At 39.9% G+C, this 23052-nt stretch overlaps 1 protein-coding gene across 4 annotated transcripts in view; it reads right to left on the bottom strand.

Annotated features, from left to right (window-relative positions):
* Positions 1-23052, bottom strand: part of NF1 (neurofibromin 1) — a 268504-nt gene that overhangs the window by 149130 nt on the left and 96322 nt on the right. For 3 of the 4 annotated variants that reach the window (XM_075561360.1, XM_075561359.1, XM_075561361.1), the window contains exons 14-23: positions 15423-15536; positions 11389-11468; positions 9786-9909; positions 7150-7311; positions 5849-6098; positions 5015-5088; positions 4695-4778; positions 1159-1599; positions 616-755; positions 21-143 (exon numbers count right to left, since the gene is read on the bottom strand). In XM_075561360.1, the coding sequence (XP_075417475.1) occupies positions 21-143; positions 616-755; positions 1159-1599; positions 4695-4778; positions 5015-5088; positions 5849-6098; positions 7150-7311; positions 9786-9909; positions 11389-11468; positions 15423-15536 (1592 nt within the window). The remainder of the gene's footprint in view (positions 1-20; positions 144-615; positions 756-1158; positions 1600-4694; positions 4779-5014; positions 5089-5848; positions 6099-7149; positions 7312-9785; positions 9910-11388; positions 11469-15422; positions 15537-23052) is intronic. The other variant, XM_075561358.1, reaches the window with a different exon arrangement.

Genomic DNA, 23052 nt, shown 5'->3' with positions numbered 1-23052 from the left:
GGGTTCTTGTGGCAACTCACCTAAATTTCATCTCTTGACAAAATGAGAGGTCGTCTCTTCGTGCCATCATCACCTCAACCAACTGACAGAGTTTCGTTTTTATTTGAATTGCATGGACCATATTCCCAAGCACACGGACATATCTATTTAAACACAAATATTTTAAAAACAGTTATCACATACACAGGAGAAAGGATTCTAAATGAGTTGATTTCTAAGGAACAGGTCTAAATGGACCTACAAAATCTTGGTTAAGTTATTTATTTCATTTCTATAATAACATATATAATATCTGACAAATTCAGTCATACCTTATTTTAGAGGCAATAAAGAAAATGAGTGAATTATTCTATTAACAGGTACCAATAAAAGGAAGCCTGGTAGGACCCTGGTTAAAAAGCTCCGCTGCCAATCAAAGAGTGAGTAGTTTGAAGCCGCCAACTGTTCCACAGGAAAAAGACGTAGCAATCGGCTTCCCTGCAACCCTAGCTTACAGGACACCTTGAAAACCCGGGGGCAGCTCTACTGTTCTTCAGGGTTGCTGAGAGTCAGATTTACCTTGATGGCAATGGGTTAAGCACTATCTATGCCTACGAGGTTTCCCTTGTCTCTTACCTGACCAAATTTAGCATCATGGTTTCGATGCTAGCTTGTCCCAGATGTTCAGAGCTGCCTTCAGTATGATTATCCAGTAAGTTCTTCATGATAGCTATGGTTTGCTCTACGAACTGCGTGTTGGTGTCAGTTAACAGAACCTACACAGAGAACAAAGCTCATTTGTCATCAATGAACAGGAGACAGAGCCCTGAGAGATGAAGCTGCCTGGCCTAAATAGCTTACACACACAACAACACACCTGCAGGCACAAATACTCAAGCAGGCAGACACCCAATCCCATACCCAAGACTTTCACACCTACAGAGATACACACGCAATAGAGCTCATCAGAAGCAACGGAATTCTAAACTAGGTAACTTTACTTCTGCCTTCTCTTTCTGTAGATTTTTGCCTTAAAAAAAAAAAACGTGAGTGCGATATTCATGCCAGCAGCTAATGTAAATCACCTGAGAGGGAAAAGCTACGACTTTTCAAGCCTAAGACTATTTCAAACCAGTCACATTATTCAGAAAGGAAAGGTCCTAACAGAAAATGCTTTACCTGTCCCTGAGAGTCAAAAAACTTGCTGATGGTGTTCTTCAATTTGTTAAACAGCATTGGATACAGAGCAGGACTCAATTCTAGTCCCACCAGATCCTTCACATTGGTCCGTATTTGCAGCCCTACTTTCTCGTGGTTGCACACCATTAGGGAGAGCAGCCGATCCATGAACTTGCTGACAGGTGTGTCTGTGTTTCCCTCTGAGGACATCACGGAGATCATGGAGCCCTTACGTTCACTGACAGGACCCATGGGTGGACTATACGTTGCCAGGCCAGAACTGCTTCTCTGCTGCAGGCACACTCCCCCAAGGGCACAAAGGAAGCCAGTCATGTTGATCCATTCCTGTAGGGAGTCTGTGTCAGACAGATCGATGGATCCTCCGCCACTCACATGAGACATTCGCCTCTTAACAATGGTCTTGTGAAGGCTTTCCGCAGCCTAAACACAAAATGTTTATGGAAAACATGAATTCAATCTTAACTGGTTGAGAGACTTGACAAATTATTACTAACCCATCATTTCTTCCATGACACTTGCACATTTGGAAAATCAAGACCACAGGTTACACAGACATTTTTTAGAAGAACTACCAGTATATTTTTGTCAAAACCAGATTATCAGTCTCTGAAAGTACAAAATTTCTTTTAAAAAGAAAACTTTTATTCATGAAAACTTTATGCTAAGTGAAAGAAGCCAATCACAAAAGACCATGTAAGAAATGATCCTAAAAAAAAAAAACCAACAAAGAAATGATCCTATTGATATGAAACATCTAGAATAAGCAAATCTACAGATGGAAAGTAAATTAATAGTTGCTTCCAGCTAAGAGGATGGGAGGTTTCTTGCTCAGGTAATGAAAAAGACTGGAGGAGACGAAGGTTGCAAAACTCTATGAAGATACCAAAACCTGCTGAATTAATACACTACAAATTAGTTGTATGTTTGTGAATTAAATCTCAATAAAGTTCTTTTAAAAGAATTTGATTTTACAGCAACATGTACTCACTCTCTAAATCATACTGTTGAAGATACAGTTTGATGCACAAAAACATTTTTTTCATACTTGAATTAAGCATGACAGGAAAAAAACAAAACAATGAAAGAATAACCAGTTTTTCTATACGGGGAGAAATCTGACCATGTGAAGTATTTAAAATCAAATACACATCCATACTAGGTGAATGCTCATTTCTAGGGTAAACGGGCTATGTTGATTAATAAAATTTCCATATTTTGAAAACTGAAAACAATTTTCTGACCACCAGATCTCTTCACTCGAATATTTAACAAAATGGCAAAATTAATTATTTCCATTTTATTTATTTATTTTTAATCATTTTATGGGGGGCTCGTACAACTGTTATTACAATCTATACATCCATCCACTGTGTCAACCACATTTGTACATTTGTTGCCCTTATCATTCTCAAAACATTTGCTTTCTACTTGAGCCCTTGATAAGTTAATTCTTTTATTTTTTTTAACATTTCATTAGGGACTCATACAACTCTTATCACAATCCATACATATACATGCATCAATTGTATAAAGCACATCTGTACATTCTTTGCCCTAATCATTTTCAAAGCATTTGCTCTCCACTTAAGCCCTTTGCATCAAGTCCTCTTTTTCCCCTCCCTCCCTGCTCCCCCCTCCCTCATGAGCCCTGATAATTTATAAATTACTATTTTGTCATATCTTGCCCTATCCGGCGTCTCCCTTCACCCCCTTCTCTGTTGTCCGTCCCCCAGGGAGGAGGTCACATGTAGATCCTTGTAGTCGGTTCCCCCTTTCCAACCCCCTCACCCTCTACCCTCCCAGTATCGCCCCTCACACAGCTGATTCTGAAGGTATCATCCACCCTGGATTCCCTGTGCCTCCAGCTCCTATCTGCACCAGTGTACAACCTCTGCTCTATCCAGGATTGCAAGGTAGAATTCAGATCATGGTAGTGGGGAGGTGGAAACATTTAGGAACTGGAGGAAAGCTGTATTCTTCATCGGTGTTACGTCACACCGACTGACTCATCTCCTCCTCTAGACCCCTCTGCGAGGGGATCTCCAGTGACAGACAAATGGGCTTTGGGTCTCCACTCTGCACTTCCCCCTTCATTCACTATGGTAAGATTTTTTTTTTTTAATGATGCCTTATACCTGATCCCTTTGACACCTTGTGATCGCACAGGCTGGTGTGCTTCTTCCATGTGGGTTTTGTTGCTTCTGAGCTAGATGGTCGCTTGTTCACCTTCAAGCCTTTAAGACCCCAGACACTATCTCTTTTGATAGCCGGGCACCACCAGCTTTCTTCGCCACATTTGCTTATGCACCCGTTTTTCCTCAGCGATCGCATCCTGGAGGTGTGCACCCAATGATATGATTTTTTGTTCTATGATGCCTGATAACTGATCCCTTCGGAACCGCGTGATCACACAGGCTGATGTGTTCTTCCATGTGGGCTTTGTTGCTTTTGGCCGCTTGTTTACTTCAAGCCTTTAAGACCCCTTTTGATAGCGGGGCACCATCAGCTTTCTTTACCACATTTACTTGTTCACCTGCTTTGGCTTCAGCAGTTGTGTCGGGAGGGTGAGCATCGTAGAATGCCAATTTAATAGAAGAAAGTATTCATGCGTTGATGGAGTGCTTGAGTAGAGGCCCAAGGTCCTTACGCCACCTTAATACTAAACCCATAAATATAGGTACATAGATCTATTTCCCCATCCTCATATATATATTTGCATATGTACATGTCTTTGTCTAGACCTCTATAAATGCCCTTTGCCTCCTAGCTCTTTCCTCTATTTCCCTTGACTTTCCTCCTGTCCCACTATCATGCTCTGTCCCCACCTGGGTTACAGCTATACCTCTTCTTTATGTTACCTTACCCTTGATCATTCCCTACTAGGCCTGCCACTCCCCCCTCACCACCAATTTGGATCCAATGTTGTTCCCTTGTCCCTGGGTTAGTTAACACCACTTCCTTACCCCCCACCTCCCCCTATCCCAAGTCCCCCCAGAACTGTCAGTCCTGTTGCTTTTCCTCCAGATAGTTCATCCAGCCTTTTAATAGACCTTTCTTTACCTCTCAATCCTTTTCCTGAGAATTCTGTGAGGGAGACTCAATGAGGGAAAAGGAGCAAGAAAAGAAACGTAAAACATGGCCTCTAGCTCAGCACTGTCTGCACGAATGTTTCCACCGTGGATAAAGCACGTTAATGTCTATCCAATGTAGTAACCACTAGCCACACACAGCTACTGAGTATTAAAATGTGCCTCCTACTGCAACTGAGGAACTAAATGTTGATACTTAATGTTAATTCATTGAAATTAAAACGTTAATTCATCTGAAGTAGCCACATGTGGTTAGTGGCTAAATGATTAGATGTTTCAGGTTCAGATAACCCACAACTAAATATCAGTTTCAAGACAACCATACATTGATTAGTCAAAGAGTAAATCACAAAAGATTACTAGAGTGAAGGAATTCATCCAAGCAGATCAATTTATAATATTTTTAAATGACCTTAATAAACTCACCTGGCCATCTTCCATTTTAGCTTTTGGGTAGTTGAGGATTAGTTTTGTTGCCTGTTCCCATTTTGCATGTGTATCTTCCCAAGCCTAAAATGAAGACAATTACCAGCTGAAAGCAACTTTTACCTTAGAGCTAAACACCAATCACTAACAGCCAGGTTTCATAACTGGATGCACGAGATAAAAAGAACATTCCTGTAAATGTGTGTATCTAGCTTAGATTTGTTGTGAAAGTTATTCTCGTCATAAACACATAGGAGGCAGCTTCCAAAACTGAGGGCTGGGGCAGACTGGGGGGTGGGGGGAGCGGGGGACGGTGCTACCTCGGTGTTTCCTGCCGTGGGATGCTCGGTGCGCCTCAGCAGTGCCATCACCCTTTTCTGAAGCGCAGCTCTTCCTAGGGAAAGACAACCGCAAATCAGACCACCGAGAGCGCTGCTTGCCACTGGGGAGGCTGGTCAAGCCAGCCCGCAGGCAGAGGAGGAGGAGAATACATGCTTTAAATGAGAGAGCTGAACACATCCCCCCACCAACCTCACAGCATAAAACAGCTACTTGCAACTACATTTACTCAAAACAAGTGTCAATGTACTTAAAACATCACTGCATACCGTTCAAGAAAAAAAATTATATACTCTACAGATGACAGTATTCTATAAATTCAAAACCCAGTCTCACTGCCATCAAGTTGATTCTAACTCACAGTTGACTCTAAAGAATAGAACAGAATGGCCCGTTTGGGTTTCCAAGGCTCTAAATCTTTACAGGAGCAGAACATCTCCCCTCTCTCCTGCAGAGAGTTGATGGAGTCCAACTGCCCACCCTGTGGTTACCAGCCCAACATGCAACCCCTCCAGTCACCAGGGCTTCTTAACCAACGCTGAGCATATGAGAAGCGCAGGAGCTCGCACCTGATTCCCAAGGGCAGCGATTTTATTTCATCCTGTTCAGGAAGCCACCTGAATTAGCCCTGTAAACTTACGAAGTTGTTATTTGCTATGAAGGCGCGCTCACCTCACGGAGACGGGGTGTATGTAGGATAGCACTGCTCCACAGGGTTGTCAGTGGTTGTGCGGCCTTTCGGAAGCAGATGCTTGGCCTACTAGTGATGGGTGATGTGAGGCGGACAGAAGGAAGACACCGTTATCCATATTTACCTGTTGACATCATAGTGCTGACAGAGGCAAACTCCATGAATGTGTTGTAGTTGGGTAGAAAGTTGTGCACCGAGACTTCATCCACCCCACACCGGATATCTGCTTCCTCACAGAGGTGGCAGAAACAGGACATGGCCACCAAAACCGCTTCCGTGTCAGGGCTCCACAGAAACATGTACAGGGCCACTTCAAGTTTGGTCTGGGCTTGCCGGCATATTGGTGGGGTTCCACTGCACCCTGCAGCACTATCCTGGGAGTTGAAGCAGGAGAGGCATATATTTTTCAACTTGGATCATTTTATTTTTAGAAACCAACAATCTGTTAAATCGTATATTATCTATACACCTTCACAGAGCAACCCACAAGAACACTTCTGGGCATGAAAGGAATTTTCAGCCCTCACAATGTCTTGTGCGAAAGAGAAATCGGAAGTAACGCAATGCTACTATCTAACTTCAAACAGAACACGTGTCATCCATAGGATTGCAGAAATGCAAGTGAAAACCAACGTGGACACGAGTAACCATCAGCATGTATCTTATCTACTGCACATCTCATCCATCTAAATCACAAGACCATCTCGGTAGCTGGTGGAGCAAAGAACTGCACTGCAGCGCTGCGTTCTGAGAGAACAAACAGAAACTAAGTTCTGTAGGAATACACTCAATAAACTCTTCTTTCATAAAACAAATCAAACTTCACAGGCGAAGCGGACTTTTCAATTCTTGTTTTGTTCTCAACAGAAAGGTATACTAAAAGGTAGGGGGGAAATTGGTCTGAAAAAGAAACACTTCTTTAATAATTTGATATTCATTTGTAGATTTTTAAAAGCAATCATATGTACAAATAAGAACAGCTTAACTACATAACATCCAGCAAAAATATCTGGTTTTTCTCCCAATACATTTGTACCCTTGTTAACTGGTACAACTCCTAAAACTTCTGAAGTGTGAATGATCTTTGATCTTGGGTAAAGATTTGTAATAATTATGAATATCAGCCATAGTTTCTAAGTAGCATTAAATGGTCAAGTGCGACTTACACATGATTTCATTTGGTCCTCACATAACTCTGGGGCAGGAATTATTCACACTTATCTCCATTTTGAAGTTGAGGACGGTGGGGCGCAGAGATGCTACAGCGCTTGTTGGAAGTTCTATAAGGAACGGTGAACTCTAAGCAGGTCTTAACGACCCTTTGTTACCCAGCTGAAATTTACCAAAGCTCGTTCAGAAAGAGAGAGAGAGAGAGAGAGAGAACACAGATGATGAGACAAGAAAACTACCAACACTGCCACTTACCATGGATGAGTTTCCTTTCCCCTTCCGGAGAGAAGCTCCAGCAGTACAGGCACGCAGTGATTCTTCATGATCCATCGACACCTGGCTGGCGTTTCCACTAGAAGAAACATCACATCCTACCCCATAAAGGTAGAGGAAGTGACAGGAACTTCTATCTGCCTGCTAGAAAGAAGTTTAAGTAAGTGAGCTCTACTGAAGCACAGCCTACCAGGAAAATACATACTTTTAAGAGGTGTCATCCTATTTGAGATTATCCTGGAAAATCTTTTCTTTCAACTTGTCCATCTCCACTCCCCGCCCCCAACCTGAGGAACATTCACTAGACACCCACCAGGGGATGTTTGTTTAATGTCTCTGAAACACTTCTCAACTTCCCATCTTCCAAATCATCACAAGCAGCAGGCACGGACACAAGGAAGTCACAAACAACATACAACCAAAAAGCTAAACTCACAGACACGAGTCATTTCTGACTCACAGCAACCCGATCGCACAAAGTAGAACTGCTCCCTTAGGACTTCTGAGGCAATACATCTTTAAGGATACAGATACTCATAAGTTTCTCCAACTAATGACCGGTGGGTTTAAACTGCCAACCTTGCTGTCAGAAGCCCAAGGCTTTGTTGCTGTTTTTTAATAAATCATTTTATTGGGGGCTCTTAATGCTCTTAGAATAATCCATGTATCGATTTTAGCAGACACATTTGTACATATGTTGCCATCATCACTTTCACAACATTTTCTTTCTGCTTGAGCCCTTGGGGCCTTCTGATGCCCGATACCTAATCCCGTCGTCACCTTGTGATCACACAGGCTGGTGTGCTTCTCCTGTGTGGGCTTTGTTTGCTTCCCTGCTAGATGGCTGCTTGTTTAACGCCAAGCCTTTAAGACCCCAGACGCTACATTTTTTAATATCTGGACACCATCAGCTTTCTTCGCCACATTTGCTTATGCACCCATTTTGAATTCAATGATCATTTCGGTAAGATGAGCATCACAAACTGCCAAGTCATTAGAACAACGTGTTCCTGAGTTGAGGGAGTACTTTAGAGACTCCATGCCCGTCTGCTCCCTTATTATTGAACATTTAAGTATATGTACAGACCTATATCCCTATCATTATATAGTAATGTATTTACATATGGGCATACCTATATTTATACTTCTATAAATACCTTTTGCCTCCTAGTTCTTTCCTCTATTTCTGTTTTACTTTCCTCCTGTCCCACCATCATGTTCAAGCTTCCTTCGACTCTCAGTCCTTTCTCTTGGTGACACTGGACTTGATCAAACCCCGTCAGGCATTCTACTCTCCTTGCCATCGATTTTAGATCTTATTGTTCCCTTGTCCCTGCATTTGTTGGCTCCCCTCTCCCTTCCTTCCACCTCCTCCTCTCCCATGTCCTCCACCAGAGCCGTGGGCCCATTATTTTCTCCTCAGGATTGGTTATGCTGCCTATCTTATATGCATAGACACGAGAAAAAGAAGAAGGAAGCCTATAAATAGCTACAGGTTTGTGTGCTGACCCTTCTGAATGCTTTCCAATCAGATCTGGTGAAGGGCCCCACCCCGCCCACCGACTGTGAAGTCTATTTTTGGGATTCATCTTGAGTTGCTTTGCTCCGCTAGCAGCAGCCCACGTTTTAACCCACTGGGTCACCAGTGCACCTTAACATGAATCCACTCTATGAAAAATATAACACACTCCCCACAATCAGGTCCGGATGACAAAGCTTTTCTCCCATTTGGATTCTGTGTTCCCTTCGATGTCAAGATAATTGGAAGTCACTGCACTGAGATGAAGTTCCTCTGGTCCAGTAATTAAATCTAGTATGTGACTATGCTGATGAAAGCACTACAGATTGGCTACTGGATTGCTAATGCTTAGGCCCTGGAAAATTAAAAAGTCAGCGCATACACTCTGCGGTTTAGTCTCTTTCCTTCTCTTTGCAGTAGTGCCAAATTCTAGTTTGTCATTAGATAAACCATCTGTAAATACACCCATTTTATCAATAGTCCACTTCTAAACAAAGATGAGTACTATATGGTTCACTGAAAAACATGCGAATTTGGTTCATTGAGAGTTTCTTGCAGCTATTGATTACAGAACTGAAAAAAAAACCACATTTAAAAAATTGACTTTTAACACTATGCCAGGAATAGAACAAACATTTTCTGATTAATTCATTTCTAGAAACGACATGTTTAAAGAAATGTAAGGCTCTTCCTTATCCCCCATAAGCTTCTTACGTTTCAATCATTCAAGATCAGGATATGTCGCTCCATCCTACGGACGAGTACTGCAGGTATTGGCAAAAAGCAGAATACCTTTGTGGGAGACACAGAAATCAACCCAGACTGAGGACTTCCCAACCTACTTTCAGGGTAACCGTCCCCTTTTCTCCTGGGCCTGCCTCAGAGAGCCCAGCTTAACTCACTTGCGCTCATCAACATTGGGGCTTTGGAGCCAAACCTCTGAATAATTTTCGAAATGTTGACTTGCCAGCCAAAGTCCCAAAGGCTCTTGGAGAGTAAGGGGCTAGAATAAGAGATGCCGCGTTAACAAGCACTACCTGAATCTCTGCCTTTAACCGTTCTAAAGGGTTTCCATTCTTACAGATGCCATTTCGCTTACCTTGTTTTTAAGAAGAAACTTATTCCTGCAGATCAAAATTTCCCGTAGCCATTTGAGAATTTCTGTGCTGCTAAGCATTTGGTGGCTAGTTAATTTCTTGCAGATGTAAAAGAGCATTTGTGAGCTGCAGTAACATAAAGTTCATTGCTATTAGCACTGTCGATAAATAACGTAATACAGATATATAAGCATCTAAGTATGTAAAAATAGAATTACTCTCTTATAATAGATACAAGTTTAAGAAAAACCAACCTGTTTTGTTTCTATGATGTATTTCATAAAAAGTTATCAAAGTGTTAACAGTAACATCATCACAGGAAATAAGACTGTGGGTTTTGGAAAAGAAGCAAGTACTTCTACATCTACTCCCCAAATCCCTACTGCTACATTTCTATATCCCATCCGTGTGGTGTGCTAAGGAAAAAATGACAGACCGTTACACAGCATAAATAGAACATGTGCTCAATCAATGCTCTAGCGCAGGGATGGGCAAGCTATCACCCCCAGCCCAAGCCCAATCGACCATGGAAATATGTAAATAAAGTTTTACTGGAACAATGACACATGAATTGATTCACGTATTTCCTTCTATGGTTGCTTTCATGTGCCACCAGCAGAACTGAACAGTGCAGCAGAGACAGGTTTACAAGGCCTAAAATTTTTACCATGGGACTTTATAGAGAAAAGGCTTGCTGACCTTGCTCAGGTGCACAGTGATACAGCACTGCAGCCATGAGTCATATGTAGCTATTTGGTACTCTGTGGCAGACCCAAATTAAACTATGAAATACACACCAAATTCTGATGACTTAAAAAGAAACTGTGTGAAAGATCTCCTTAATAATGTCTATTGATTATACATTAAAACAACATTTTAGAAAATATTAGATTACGTAAAACTGAGGTAAGTAACTAATAATCTTAATTTCAATGTGGCAACTAGGAAATTCTGAGTTACAAATGTGGTTCACATTTCTCCTTGGTGCCCTACACCAAAGTCTAAGAGTTCACGCTACTGCCAAGTGGCATAGTGCACCCATTTCCACAAGGGAAAGACAAACTGGTTACTTCAAAACGTTCCTCAAAGAACTGCCCATGGGGTCCTTTTCAAGGCAATAACCAACATAACCTAAGAAATAGTTCTTAACATTCTGCCTATAATTTTTCCTTCTAAGTAGATATTCATTATTGATTTATCTACAAAAAATCTAGCATTATAAAAATGAATAAGAGATTGTGATTTTAAAAACATACTATTAAAGTGAAAAGATTGTAACAATCTATACTTTTAACTGTAAAAAATGTGTTTTGAAAAACCAATTGCAGTTAGTCAGAAATCTACAATAGAAAAGAATATACCAAATGATAGTACTTATGGTTAAAAACTTTATTTTCTAAACTACTGTGCTGTTATTTTTCTAGTTAAAACAAGAGAAATATTCCATTAAATAATCTCAAGTCAAATAAAATACAAAATCCAGAAATTTTCAGAGGTATGATTGATTTTACCATGAACTAACGTACCAACCTTTAGCTAATACTTAAAGACAAACAATAAAAGGCAAAGTAATTTTTATAATTAATAAAACAAAATTACATATACCTAATTTCCCAAAATGTTTCCACAGGAGCATCAGGATTCCACAAATCAATACTATCTAGTTGATGAAGAACCAGCAGAGCCTGCATTTTAAAAAGATATAAAGAGGACTTTTTATTTTAAAATTTTGTTAACCATATTACTTGGGTACAAATGCTAACAAAATTTGAGCTACTGAATTATAATCTCACTTATATGAAATAGTGTATTTTTTCAAAGCCTATCTATAAAAGTGGGGGAGGGGCCGTGGTGGTCCATCCAGCGGTGGCTTTCTCACCTTCCCAGTAGACTGGGTTTGAATCTTAGCCACCGCACCACAAGTGCCACTACCACCACCTCTATCTGTGGGGCTTGTGGACTGCTGTGATGCAGAAGAGCTTTCAGACTAAGACAGTCCAGGAAGGTCTGACAATCTACTCCCCCAAAATCAGTCAATGAAAAACCCTATGGGTCACAACAGTCTGATCATGTTGGGCATGGATAGGGTCCCTGGAGTCACAGTGCACTGGACAACAGCTAACAACACAACAGCACATAAAGGCCAACAGTCAATGAATTCAAAAGAAGACGTATGTATGTAAAAACCACTTTAAAAATAAAATTACTTCAATAAATAACAAGGAGCTCTACAGAACTTAAAGTTCTATAAATCCCTAAAGTAAGGAGACCAAAATTACTATACATAGCAATAATTTTACTTGTAAGGAAATATATAAAATGGAAGTTCTCTTACTTGCCCTAAATTCTTTTGGAACAGGAAAGATTAATTATTTTCAAAACTAAGGACAAGGGGAGCAAATGAAGCCTTGTTTTTCATAGATTATTCATCCTAATTTCAATTTATCAGTGCCTAAAACCAGAATTTAGTTGAAGATGAACAGGAAGTAAATAATGCGTTAAAAATAAACAACTAATATGCAAATACAGTTTTATTACATAAATAAAAACAGAGGTAGAGACAACAAAACTTGGACTTACCCTGGGCATCGGCCCCACTCTAACCTCTAAGCTACAGTGATCTCCCTGACATCAGCACTGCGCTGTTGTACACAGTCCTCCCAGGCTTGGTGAGTCTTTACTCACCTTTACCGCTTTTTGTTAAAAAATAATAAACAAACAAATAAATAAGCATTTCTGGTGGGAGGGTGCAGAGAAAGGATAAAAGGGAGTTGATATCAAGTAGTTCAAGAAGAAAGAAAAGGTCAAAGGCCTGAAGGTAAACAAGCTGCGATCTAGCTCAGAAGCAACAAAGCCCACATGGAAGAAGCACACCAGCCTGTGTGCCCTTAGGATCAGAGAGCAGGCATTAAAGAACAAAAAATCATATCACTGTGAATGAGGGGGGGCGGTGAGGAGTGGGGACCCAAAGCCCATCTGTAGGCAACTGGACATCCCTTGATGGAAAGGTCGCAGGGAGGAGACGAGCCAGTCGATGAAACATACAACTTTCCTCTAGTTCTTAAATACTTCCTCTTCCCCTCCACTATCATGATCCCAATTCTACCTTACGAATCTGGCTAGACCAGAGGATATACACGGGTACAGATAGGACCTGGAGACATGGGGAATCCTGGACAGATGATCCCTTCAGGACCTAAGAGTGGTGTGAATGGTGATACTGGGAGGGTCGAGGGAGGGTGGAAGGAGGGTGGGGTAGAGGGGGAACTGATTACAAGTAGCTACATATAACCTCCTCCCTGGGGGACGGACAGCAGAAAAGTGGGTGAAGGGAGGTGTTGGACAGTGTAAGACATGACAAAATAATAATAATTTATAAATTATCAAGGGTTTATGAAGGAGGGGTGGTAGGGAGGGAGAGGAAAAAATGAGGAGCTGATACCAAGGGCTCAAGTAGAAAGAAAATGGTCTGAGAACAATTATGGCAACAAATGTACAAATGTACTTGACACAATGAATGTATGGATTGTGATAATAAGAGTTGTACGAGACTCCAATAAAATGATGAAATTTAAAAAAGAAGGAAGAAAATGTTTTGAAACTGACTGTGGTAGCAACTGTACAATACTGCTTGATGAGATGGAACTATGGATTGCTATGATATCTGCAAGAGCTCCCAAGAAAATTATTTTAAAAAATTTTTAAATGCAAATGAAACATTGTTTGGGACAAATAAAGGTTAATTTTTCACTTTAAAATCTTATCAAATGCATAAATTGCAAATGTTTTCATGAGTGATCTGCCTCACAGAGAAAAAAGATTTTCTATCTAACCTTGGACCACTTCATAATTTCTCAAAGTTATATATTACCTAGGACAATAACTATATTATCTTATCACAAATGTTTTGTTGTAATTACTTTAAGATATATAGGGAAAATTGTAATTGTGAGAACTGTTTATTAGTCTATAGCTCTCATGGAAAAAGTACACAATTTAAAATTCAATTTTGTCACTATTGCAAAAAACTCAGTACTTAGATGTTTTTTAAATAGCAAAGTCTATTTATACATATATATAAACCATTTTATTAATAAAACTTTTTTACCCAAAACTATGGGGGGGGGTGGGAGTATTAGCCTTCTTCTTGCCTTAATAGAATTGTTTTCCTTCTCATTTTGCCTTTTTATTTATTTTCCACATATATTTTAACAAAGCTGTAAACAGCATACTCAAATATTTGACATTTCATAAACATTTTTCCATATTGCTAAATGATCTTATGTGTGAATGAATGCTTAGCAATTCACCAAGTTGAAACATTATTGCTGAATTATTAGCCCATTCTCATGCTAGTGAATATTTACACACTTGCTAATATGATACTATAGTGTCTACGGCCATACCACCCTGAACACGCCCGATCTGTCTAATACGCCACTATAGTGAGAACATAAAGTATCTGTATAGGTAGGCTTCTTTACCCTCTTGAGTAGTATGCACAGTTATAAGAATAACAGCCATGACACTATTTGACAAAAATCTAAATACGCCTGTAAGACACTGTCAAATGGACTTCCAGAAAAGAATTAAGCAATGTACCAATTCTTAAGACCAATAGCAATATACACAATATAAGCAATGAATGTTTCTTCTTGTAACATAATGAGGGTCGGAACCTCTTTGGGATACATTTTTACTGACTCAAAAAATCAGAATAAAAAAAGATTTAAGTTAATTACATTTATACCCTCTGCGATGACTAAAGTTTAAAAAAAGTCAACAAGTGTTGGAGAGCAGTGGGAATAGTCAGAATCCTCCTATACGGTTGGTGAGGTATAAAATGACTCAGCCACTCTAAAAATAGTTTGTCAATGCCTAAAAAAATTAAACGTACAGCTACCATCCGAGTCTGCAATTTAACTCAAATATATGCCTACATAAGCAACTGTACACAAATGGTCAGAGAATTATTGTATTGTAACAAAGTGAAAATCCAAATATCCATCAGTGGTGAATGAATAATAAATAACATGCAGTAAATATCCCTAAAAATGCAGTGTTTTTCAACCATAAAAAGAATGAAATTCTGATACATGTCACAAAGCACAGATTAACTTTGAGAACATTATGCCAAGCAAAGAGCAAGACGTCAGCAGTCACACACTTCATGGTTCCATTTCCATAAAATGGGGAGCTAGGCAAACCCACAGTGGTTGTCAGGGTCTGGTGAAACAATAAGGGGCGGTATGGTTTCTTTTTGAGGGATGAGAATATTCTGGAATCAGATAATGGTGATGATTGCACAGCTTTGTGAATATTTTAAAAACCATTGAATAGTACTTTAAAATAATTAATGTATGATGTCTGGATTGCATATCAATAAAAACGGATACTAAAAAATTTAAGTTAACTACACTTAGGAAATGTAGTTTGCTCAATGTTGTTATTGCATGTGACAAAAAGTATGCAAATCCGTACTTTTTTGGGTGGAATTTGTAAATGTGTAGAAACCCAAGTATGTCATTTACAGAAATGAAATCTACATATCACACATACAAATCACACACCAAAGAAACATTAAGAAAACATGTGATTATGACCTTCCGGTCAAGAAGCTAGAGTTGGCGTTCCCTTACCTCCATCGCTTCCTGAGCGATCTCTGGCATGTGTGACTGTGGGACCAGCTGGACAAGTCCTGTAATTAATTCTGCAGTACTGCCTTGGGTTTCAGGCCCCTGCTTTCTTGGATTCTGCAAGGAAAAATGAAACTCCAATTGGAAAATTATATATCAAAAGACAGGCTACAAAGAAGAGAGTGAATTAGAAGTCACTGCAAACAAGTAGTAGTTTTTTTGTTTTTTAATGGGCTAATACAAAATGTTCTGGAAGTAGACAGGGTTTATGGTTGTACAACCTTGTGAAGGTACTAAAACCCACTTTAAAACAGTTAATTTAGAGTATGTGAACTTTATCTACAATAGAAATAATTGTGGTAGTTTTCAAAATAAAAACTTCTATTTTAAAGATTAGAAATATTCTTTAATCCACATTTATACTTGTTGATCAATGTAAGCAGGGTAAGGGGAAAGATTTTTTTAAATCCCACGACCAGGCATTCAATTTTCCATTAAGAAATTATATCCATAACATAAGGTTACCCGTAAACACAGTCTTGCAACAACCTAAAGTAGCTTAAACACTTCTGACTTAGAGCTCAATAGTTTTCATATTAAAAATGACTGTCATCAAGGGCAGACATGTGTGATGCCTAAAGGCTATATCATCATCCTGGACAGTCTCTCCATTCAATAAGAAGAAGCTGCCCACACCTACACAACTGGTGCCAGAGGGAGCGCTACACCCACAAGGCAGAAGAATAGTTATTCAAGTGTCTTACCTTATCACTTACTCTCCCTTTTGACCCACTTTAAAGCAGCTTTTTAATATTTTCTGCTTTCTCTTTGACTGAGGTTCTTTTATGTTTTGTCTAGTCAATGTTGTTGGGGTTTTCTGTTGACTTTGTATGATTTTCTGTATATGAAATTCACAATAGGTAGATACAGAAAGTAACTAGGATAGATAGGGAAACGACAGGGCCAGGATAGGGGTTATGGGGAGCTAACAACGAATATGAGAAGAAAATATTCTGAAATTGATTATGGTGTTGATTGTACAAATATTAATATGATTAAGTGATTAAGTTATATAATTCCACTTAAGAATTCTTGTGCAAGCTCACCTCCCACTTACGACTGCTGAAGACAAATAGGTGCATAAACAAATGTGGTGAAGAAAGCTGATGGTGCCCGGCTATCAAAAGCTATAGCATCTGGGGTCTTAAAAGCCTGCAGGTAAACAAGCGGCCATCTAGCTCAGAAGTAACAAAGCCCATATGGAAGAAGCACACCAGCCTGTGTGATCACGAGGTATCGAAGGGATAGGGTATAAGGCATCAAAGAATAAAACATCATACCACTGTGTGCTCACCTCCCCAACATGATTGCTGAAGACAAATGGGTGAATAAGCAAATGTAGCGAAGAAAGCTGATGGTGCCCGGCTATCAAAAGATATAGTGTCTGGGGTCTTAAAGGCTTGAAGGTAAACAAGCGGCCATCTAGCTCAGAAGCAAAAAAGCCCACAAGGACACCAGTCTGTGTGATCACGAGGTGTCAAAGGAATCAGGTATCAGGCATCAAAGAACAAAAAATCATATCATTGTGAATGTGGAGGAGTGCGAGTGGGGACCCAAAGTCCATCTGTAGGCAACTGGACATCCCCTTATGGAAGGGTCGTGGGGAGGAGACGAGCCAGTCAGGGGGCAGTGTAGCAACCATGAGACATACAACTTTCCTCTAGTTCCTAAAGGCTTCCTTCCCACCCCACCCCCCACTATCATGATCCCAATTCTACCTTACAAATCTGGTTAGACCAGCGGATATACACTGGCACAGATAGGAACCGGAAACACAGAAAATCCAGGATGGATGATCCCTTCAGGACCAGTGGTGAGAGTGGCGATAGTGGGAGGGGAGAGGGAGGGTAGGATAGAAAGGGGGAATGGATTATAAGGATCTACATATAACCTCCTTCCTGGGGGACAGACAACAGAAAAGTGGGTGAAGGGAGACGTTGGACAGTATAAGATATGACAAAATAATTTATAAATTATCAAGGGTTCATGAGGGAGAGTACTGGGAGGAAGGGGGAAAATAAGGAGATGATGCCAGGGACTTCAGTGGAGAGCAAATGTTCTGAGAATGATGAAGGTAATAGATGTACAAACGTGCTTTACATAATTGATGCATTTATGGGTTGTAATAAGAGTTGTATGAGTCCCCAATAAAATGATTTAAAAAAGAACATTTGTGCATCTGAGCTAAAAATTTGATTGCAGTGATGATTGTATAACTCTTTTTAATGACTAAACTACCAAACTGTATGTGTGAATTATGTTAATAACTGTTAAAAATGTAACTTCCATAACTTCAAAGTATTTACTTACATTTCAAGAAAATATGCTCATTAAATGAGTTCAATGCAACTTGTGTTCATATTTTATTCTGCTAACTAATGATTCATCTCCGTGATGATGAAGGTAAGCTCTCACCCTAATAAATCACTAATCTAAAACTGTATGCTTATTTTGACTTTTGTTTTTATTCATTCAGAACCCAATATTTAATGAACACTAAAGCCACAATTATGAAAAAAATAATGTGCTTCCAACCCTATTCTCTGCAGTGTGCTGAAGAACAGAGAAGCCAAAAAATAATCAGAACAAAGGTATAAAATTGCAAATGGGATAAGAAGGAAAAACGTACACAACTGGTATAAAAACAGGGAAATATGCCTAATGAGAGGCCTCCTTGTTGTTGCTGGATGCTGACAAATTGGAGCCACCATAGTGACTCATAGCACCTCCAAGTGAAACCGTGCCCGTCCTCAGCCATCCTTACAATGGCTCATAGGTTTGAGCACATTATTTCAAGCCCCCATTATCAATCCACCTCATTGAGGGTCTCTTCTTGGGTGACCCTCCACTAAGCACGGGCTCCTTCTCCAGGGGCTGGTCCCATCTGATCACACATCCAAGCATGCAAGACAAGGTTTCACTACCCTCACTACTAGGAGCATGCTGGCTAGCCTTCCAAAACAATTTTGCTCATTTCTGACAGTCCATGGTATATTTAATGTTCTTTGCCAACACTATAATTCAAATGCATCAATTCTTATTCAGTCATTCTTTCATGTGAGGTCGTTAAAAATACTTTTGCTTGGACACCTTTACTCTTCAAAATAACATCTTTGTTAACACGTTTTTTTAAAATCATTTTATTGGTGGCTCTTACAACTCTTGTTACAAACCATACATCAATTGTATCCGACATATTCGTATGATAACACTTTAAACAGCTATTTTGCAGCAGATTTGCCCAATGTAATATACCACTTGATTCCATGGCTGCTGCTTCCAGTTTTGGACTGTGGATCTACGTAATGGGAAATCCTTGACATTTCGATGTTTTCTGTTTATCATTATACTGTCTATTGGCCCATTTATGAGAATTTTTAATTTATGTTTAAGTGTAACCAATATTGAATGTTATAGTCTTTGATCTTCATCAACAAGTGCTTCGATTCCTCTTCACTTTCCACAAGCAAGGTTGTGTTAGCTGCCTATTGCAGATGTTAATGAACTTTCTTCTAATCCTGATGTCACATTCTTCATAGTTCAGCTTCTATGACTATTTTTCGGCATACAGGCTGAATAAGCATTGACTTTAAAGCATTGCATCCCTTTGTTCTGTTCAAATGACTGCCTGCTGAGCTATCTCCAGGTTCTCCATGAGTTCAAGCAAGGCTCCGTAGGACAATGATGACAAGAGCCCGGTGGCACAGAGGTTACGAATTGGGCTGTGGGCCAGCCACAAAAACAGCTCTCCTTCCAGGGGGTTTCTACTCCCACAGAGCCACGGGCTCAAAAATGCACAGGGCTCAGAAATGCACAGGGCACTTCTACCTTGTCCTCGAGGGTCACTTTAAGTCAGCACCAACTAGATGAAGACAATGATGACAGCCCAGAGTTAGCAGGAGTTACTCAGTAAGACGGAAAGTATGACCTAGGCAAAGGAATGCTAAGTGCAAAGGTGAGATGGGAGGGGGGGGAGGTATGTGGAATGTGAGCGGGACTAAGGAAAAGGCCATCATGACTAGACTGAAGAAAACAGAGACATGCGATGCTAATGTGGCAGGAGTAATAATTAGGAGTAAGAATTTACATAACCTTGTAGGACTATCTGGAATGTTTTGGTCTTTCTTCCAAGAGCAATTTCAAGTAACAGATTTTAAATAGGGGTGCAGTCAGTTTTCCTTTTGCAAACAATCACCATCACTTTGGTGCCCAGAAATGACTACAAGAAATTAAGAAGAAAAACACAAACTAAAGAAAAATGGAGAGCAACAGAGATTAATACAGAGATGGAATAAACAGAAAATAATAGCACTATTTTTAAAATACCATGATTGAGGCTACTTAGTAATTATTCCTATAATACCTCCATTTACAAAGATTTAGAATATATATTATATATATATAACATGAAATAATATTTACAATGGCTATTTCACCTATTTATTTATGGGTACTTTGAAGGTCTCTGGTTGACATACACCGCTTTGTTTTATATTATTAAAAAAGTTTATATCTAGCATTAGCCAGCTGGACTCAATTTAGATGATACCAATTTTGTTGACAATATCTGAAGTGTCATAGTCAGGAGCCAGTGGAGCATATGCCTTCTTCTCACCATCAGGCCTGATCAAGGTGTTGCCCTTGGCTACATCAATGTCATAAAGCTTCTTCACAGCCTGTTTGGTCTGGTGCTACCTTGTTGGCCCTAACATCCACAATGAACACAAGTGTGTTGTGACCTTCGATCTTCTTCATGGCAGACTGTGGTTAAGGGGAACTTGATGATGGCATAATGGCCCAGGTTGTTTCTCCTGGGGGCGCACTTTCAAAGGTATTTATTTGGGCCTCCTGCTTAGTCTCAGGGTCTTGGGCTACCAGTAGGTAGGTGATGTGCTTTGTGTGTGTGGCTGTCGACGCCTTTCAGGAAGGCTTTCTTGGCCTTTAAAGTCTTCGCTTTGGCTTCCGTTATGGGAGGGGCAGGGGCTTCCCTCTTTGCTTTTGGCACCATCTTCGCAAAGAGGCAGCAAACGCTGTTTATGCACTACTACTCACCTCAAGGTTCCCAGTTTGAGCCCACCCAGCAAGGCCACCAGACAGGCCTGGCAAATTGCGTCCGTAAAGATGACGGCCAAGAAAGTTGTTTAAGGAGCAGCGCTCTACTCTGGACTAAAAGGGCTCTCCCGGGGGCAGGGAGCACTAGAACTGATTGTGATTACACAACTCATTTTAAAGGTAATTTAGCCCATTGGGGGCAGGGTGGGGAGAAGAGGCCAAGGATGGGGAATGTTATAAATTGATTCTGATAATGGTTATACAATTCTTCCTTGATATGACTGAACAGTTGAACTATTTAATTGTATGATATGTGCATTCGGTGCCAATAAAAATGTAAAATAAATAAATAAAACAACCTAAAATAGGGGGCTAGGCATGCTTCAAGAATTGGAATCAACTCTAAGGGCAACAGGTTTTTGTTTTTTAAGTATGTTATTTCGAGAAAAATTATTTAACCACTAGATGGCAGCAAAGAATAGTATCAATTTTAAATGACCCTTTCTACCTATTAAATAACAAACTTGAAAAATAGCAGGTTTGTTTAAACTTCTGCTTTTTAAACAGCAAGATATGTAAAATGAAAGGTACTGTGAATCAGGCACACTGCCTGAACTTGAATTATACTCATAAAAAAAGAATGATGGTAGTCTATTATTATAATCAACACAAATAACATTACCATGCAAATGTGCAGAAAGGGTATTCACCACTTTTATCATTTTATGCGCTAAGTTCTTCATACTAAAGTTCTAATTATGGAATCTATTAGATTCATAACATGCACAAATTTATATAGGCTTTTCAAGGAGTCCATTGATCTTTTCAGATCAACAGACCTCTTGGGAATCAAATTCTGTCCTTTCCCCAGTTTAAAAAAAAAAAAAGTACTAAGTGTGTAATTTTTTTTTTTAATTTGAGTTCGTTCACAAAACACTTAGAGGACCACGCTGCTTGGTCCTGCAAACTCATTAGGTTGGAGCCTAACTATCCTCAAAATTGTTGCAGCCGCTGCGCACCCGGCTCGTTGAGGAGCTTCCCCTTTCCTGCTGACCCTCTACCAACTATGGCAGTAAAGAAAACCATGTCAACTTAAGATGATGATCTTTCTCCAGAAACGACTCACTCCTGATACACATGTCCAAAGTAGGGGAGACGTAATCTCCTCCTCCCGCTGTGCTTCTTTCATAGGCTGATTTGCTCGTTCTCTTGCTAGGCTATGGTATATTTAATTTTCTTTGCCAACAGTATAATTTCAAAGACATCAATTCTTCTTCAATCTTCCCTTTTTATTGTCCAGTTGTTGCTTGCATAAGGAGATTGAAAATATGGCTTGAGTCTGGCTCCTTTAGTCCTCAAAGTGAAATTTCTGCTAATGGTTTTTGCTAATAAATGTCTTTTGCAGCAGATTTGCCCAAAGTAATTTATCTTTTGATTTCTTCACTACTGTTTGCTTTCAGGAACATTTATTGTGGATCCAAATAAAATGAAATCCTTTGCAACTTAGAGCTTTTCTGTTTATCGTGAATGCTTACTGGCCCAGTTGTGAGAACTTTTTCCTTTACATTAAATTGTTTCTATACTAAAGGCTCTAGTCTTTCATTTTAACTATTAAGTGCTTCAAGTCCTCCCTCCACAAAGTCGAATGCCTTTGCATAGTTAATAACAAGTAAACACTGTTTTGGTATTCTCGGCTTGCAGCGAAGATCCATCTGATGTCAGCAAATCACACAGTAGGATACTAACCAAAAGCTTACTGCCACTCAGTCAGTTCGAACTCATCGTGACCCTACAGACAGAGTAGAGCTGCCCATGTAGATTTCTAATCATGGTTTCAAACTGCTGACCCTGCAGTTTATTAAGTTAAGCGTAACACACTTCGCCACCAGGGTTCTGCCACCACCAGGACTCCTCCTATCACCACTGTATTCCACTTGTATGATAAGAGATGGTTTGAGAAGCTGGGGGCTGTATGAAGAAGGATGCAGCATCATGGTTGGAGAGAGGCTCAGGAACAGTGTGTGAAATGAAGATGATACAACTTTGCTGGTTGAACATGAAAAATCCTTGAGGCATTTTACTGGTAGATGATCAAAGACTACTGCTTTCAGTATGGATTGCAACTGATTGTACAGAAAACCAAAATCCTCACATAAGTGAAGGAAGACTAAAATTGTCCAAGGATCCATTTCATATGGCTCCTCAGTCAAGGAACCAAGTGATGTACTTATTGCCCTGGGCAAATCTGCCACACATGATATGTCTAAAGTATTAAAGGGAAAATATTTCACTCTGAGGACTAAACTGTGGCTGACCCAAACAGTATTGACAATTGGCTCATATGCAAGTCAAAGTTGGGCAGAGTAAGAAATACTGGAGAAGAGTTGATGCACTTGAATCATGGTGTTGGCAAAGCAGACTGCGTTTATTTATCGTGGGCTGTGAACAGACACAGCTGTCTTAGAGGAAGCGCAGAGATAAAGAATGCTCCTGAGAAGTGAAGATGGAGACTTCATCTCAC

This window comes from Tenrec ecaudatus, chromosome 10, assembly GCF_050624435.1.
Source record: "Tenrec ecaudatus isolate mTenEca1 chromosome 10, mTenEca1.hap1, whole genome shotgun sequence".
NCBI lineage: Eukaryota > Metazoa > Chordata > Mammalia > Afrosoricida > Tenrecidae > Tenrec > Tenrec ecaudatus.
Note: the sequence above shows the minus strand (reverse complement) of the source record. Positions and strands in the feature narration are given on the sequence as shown.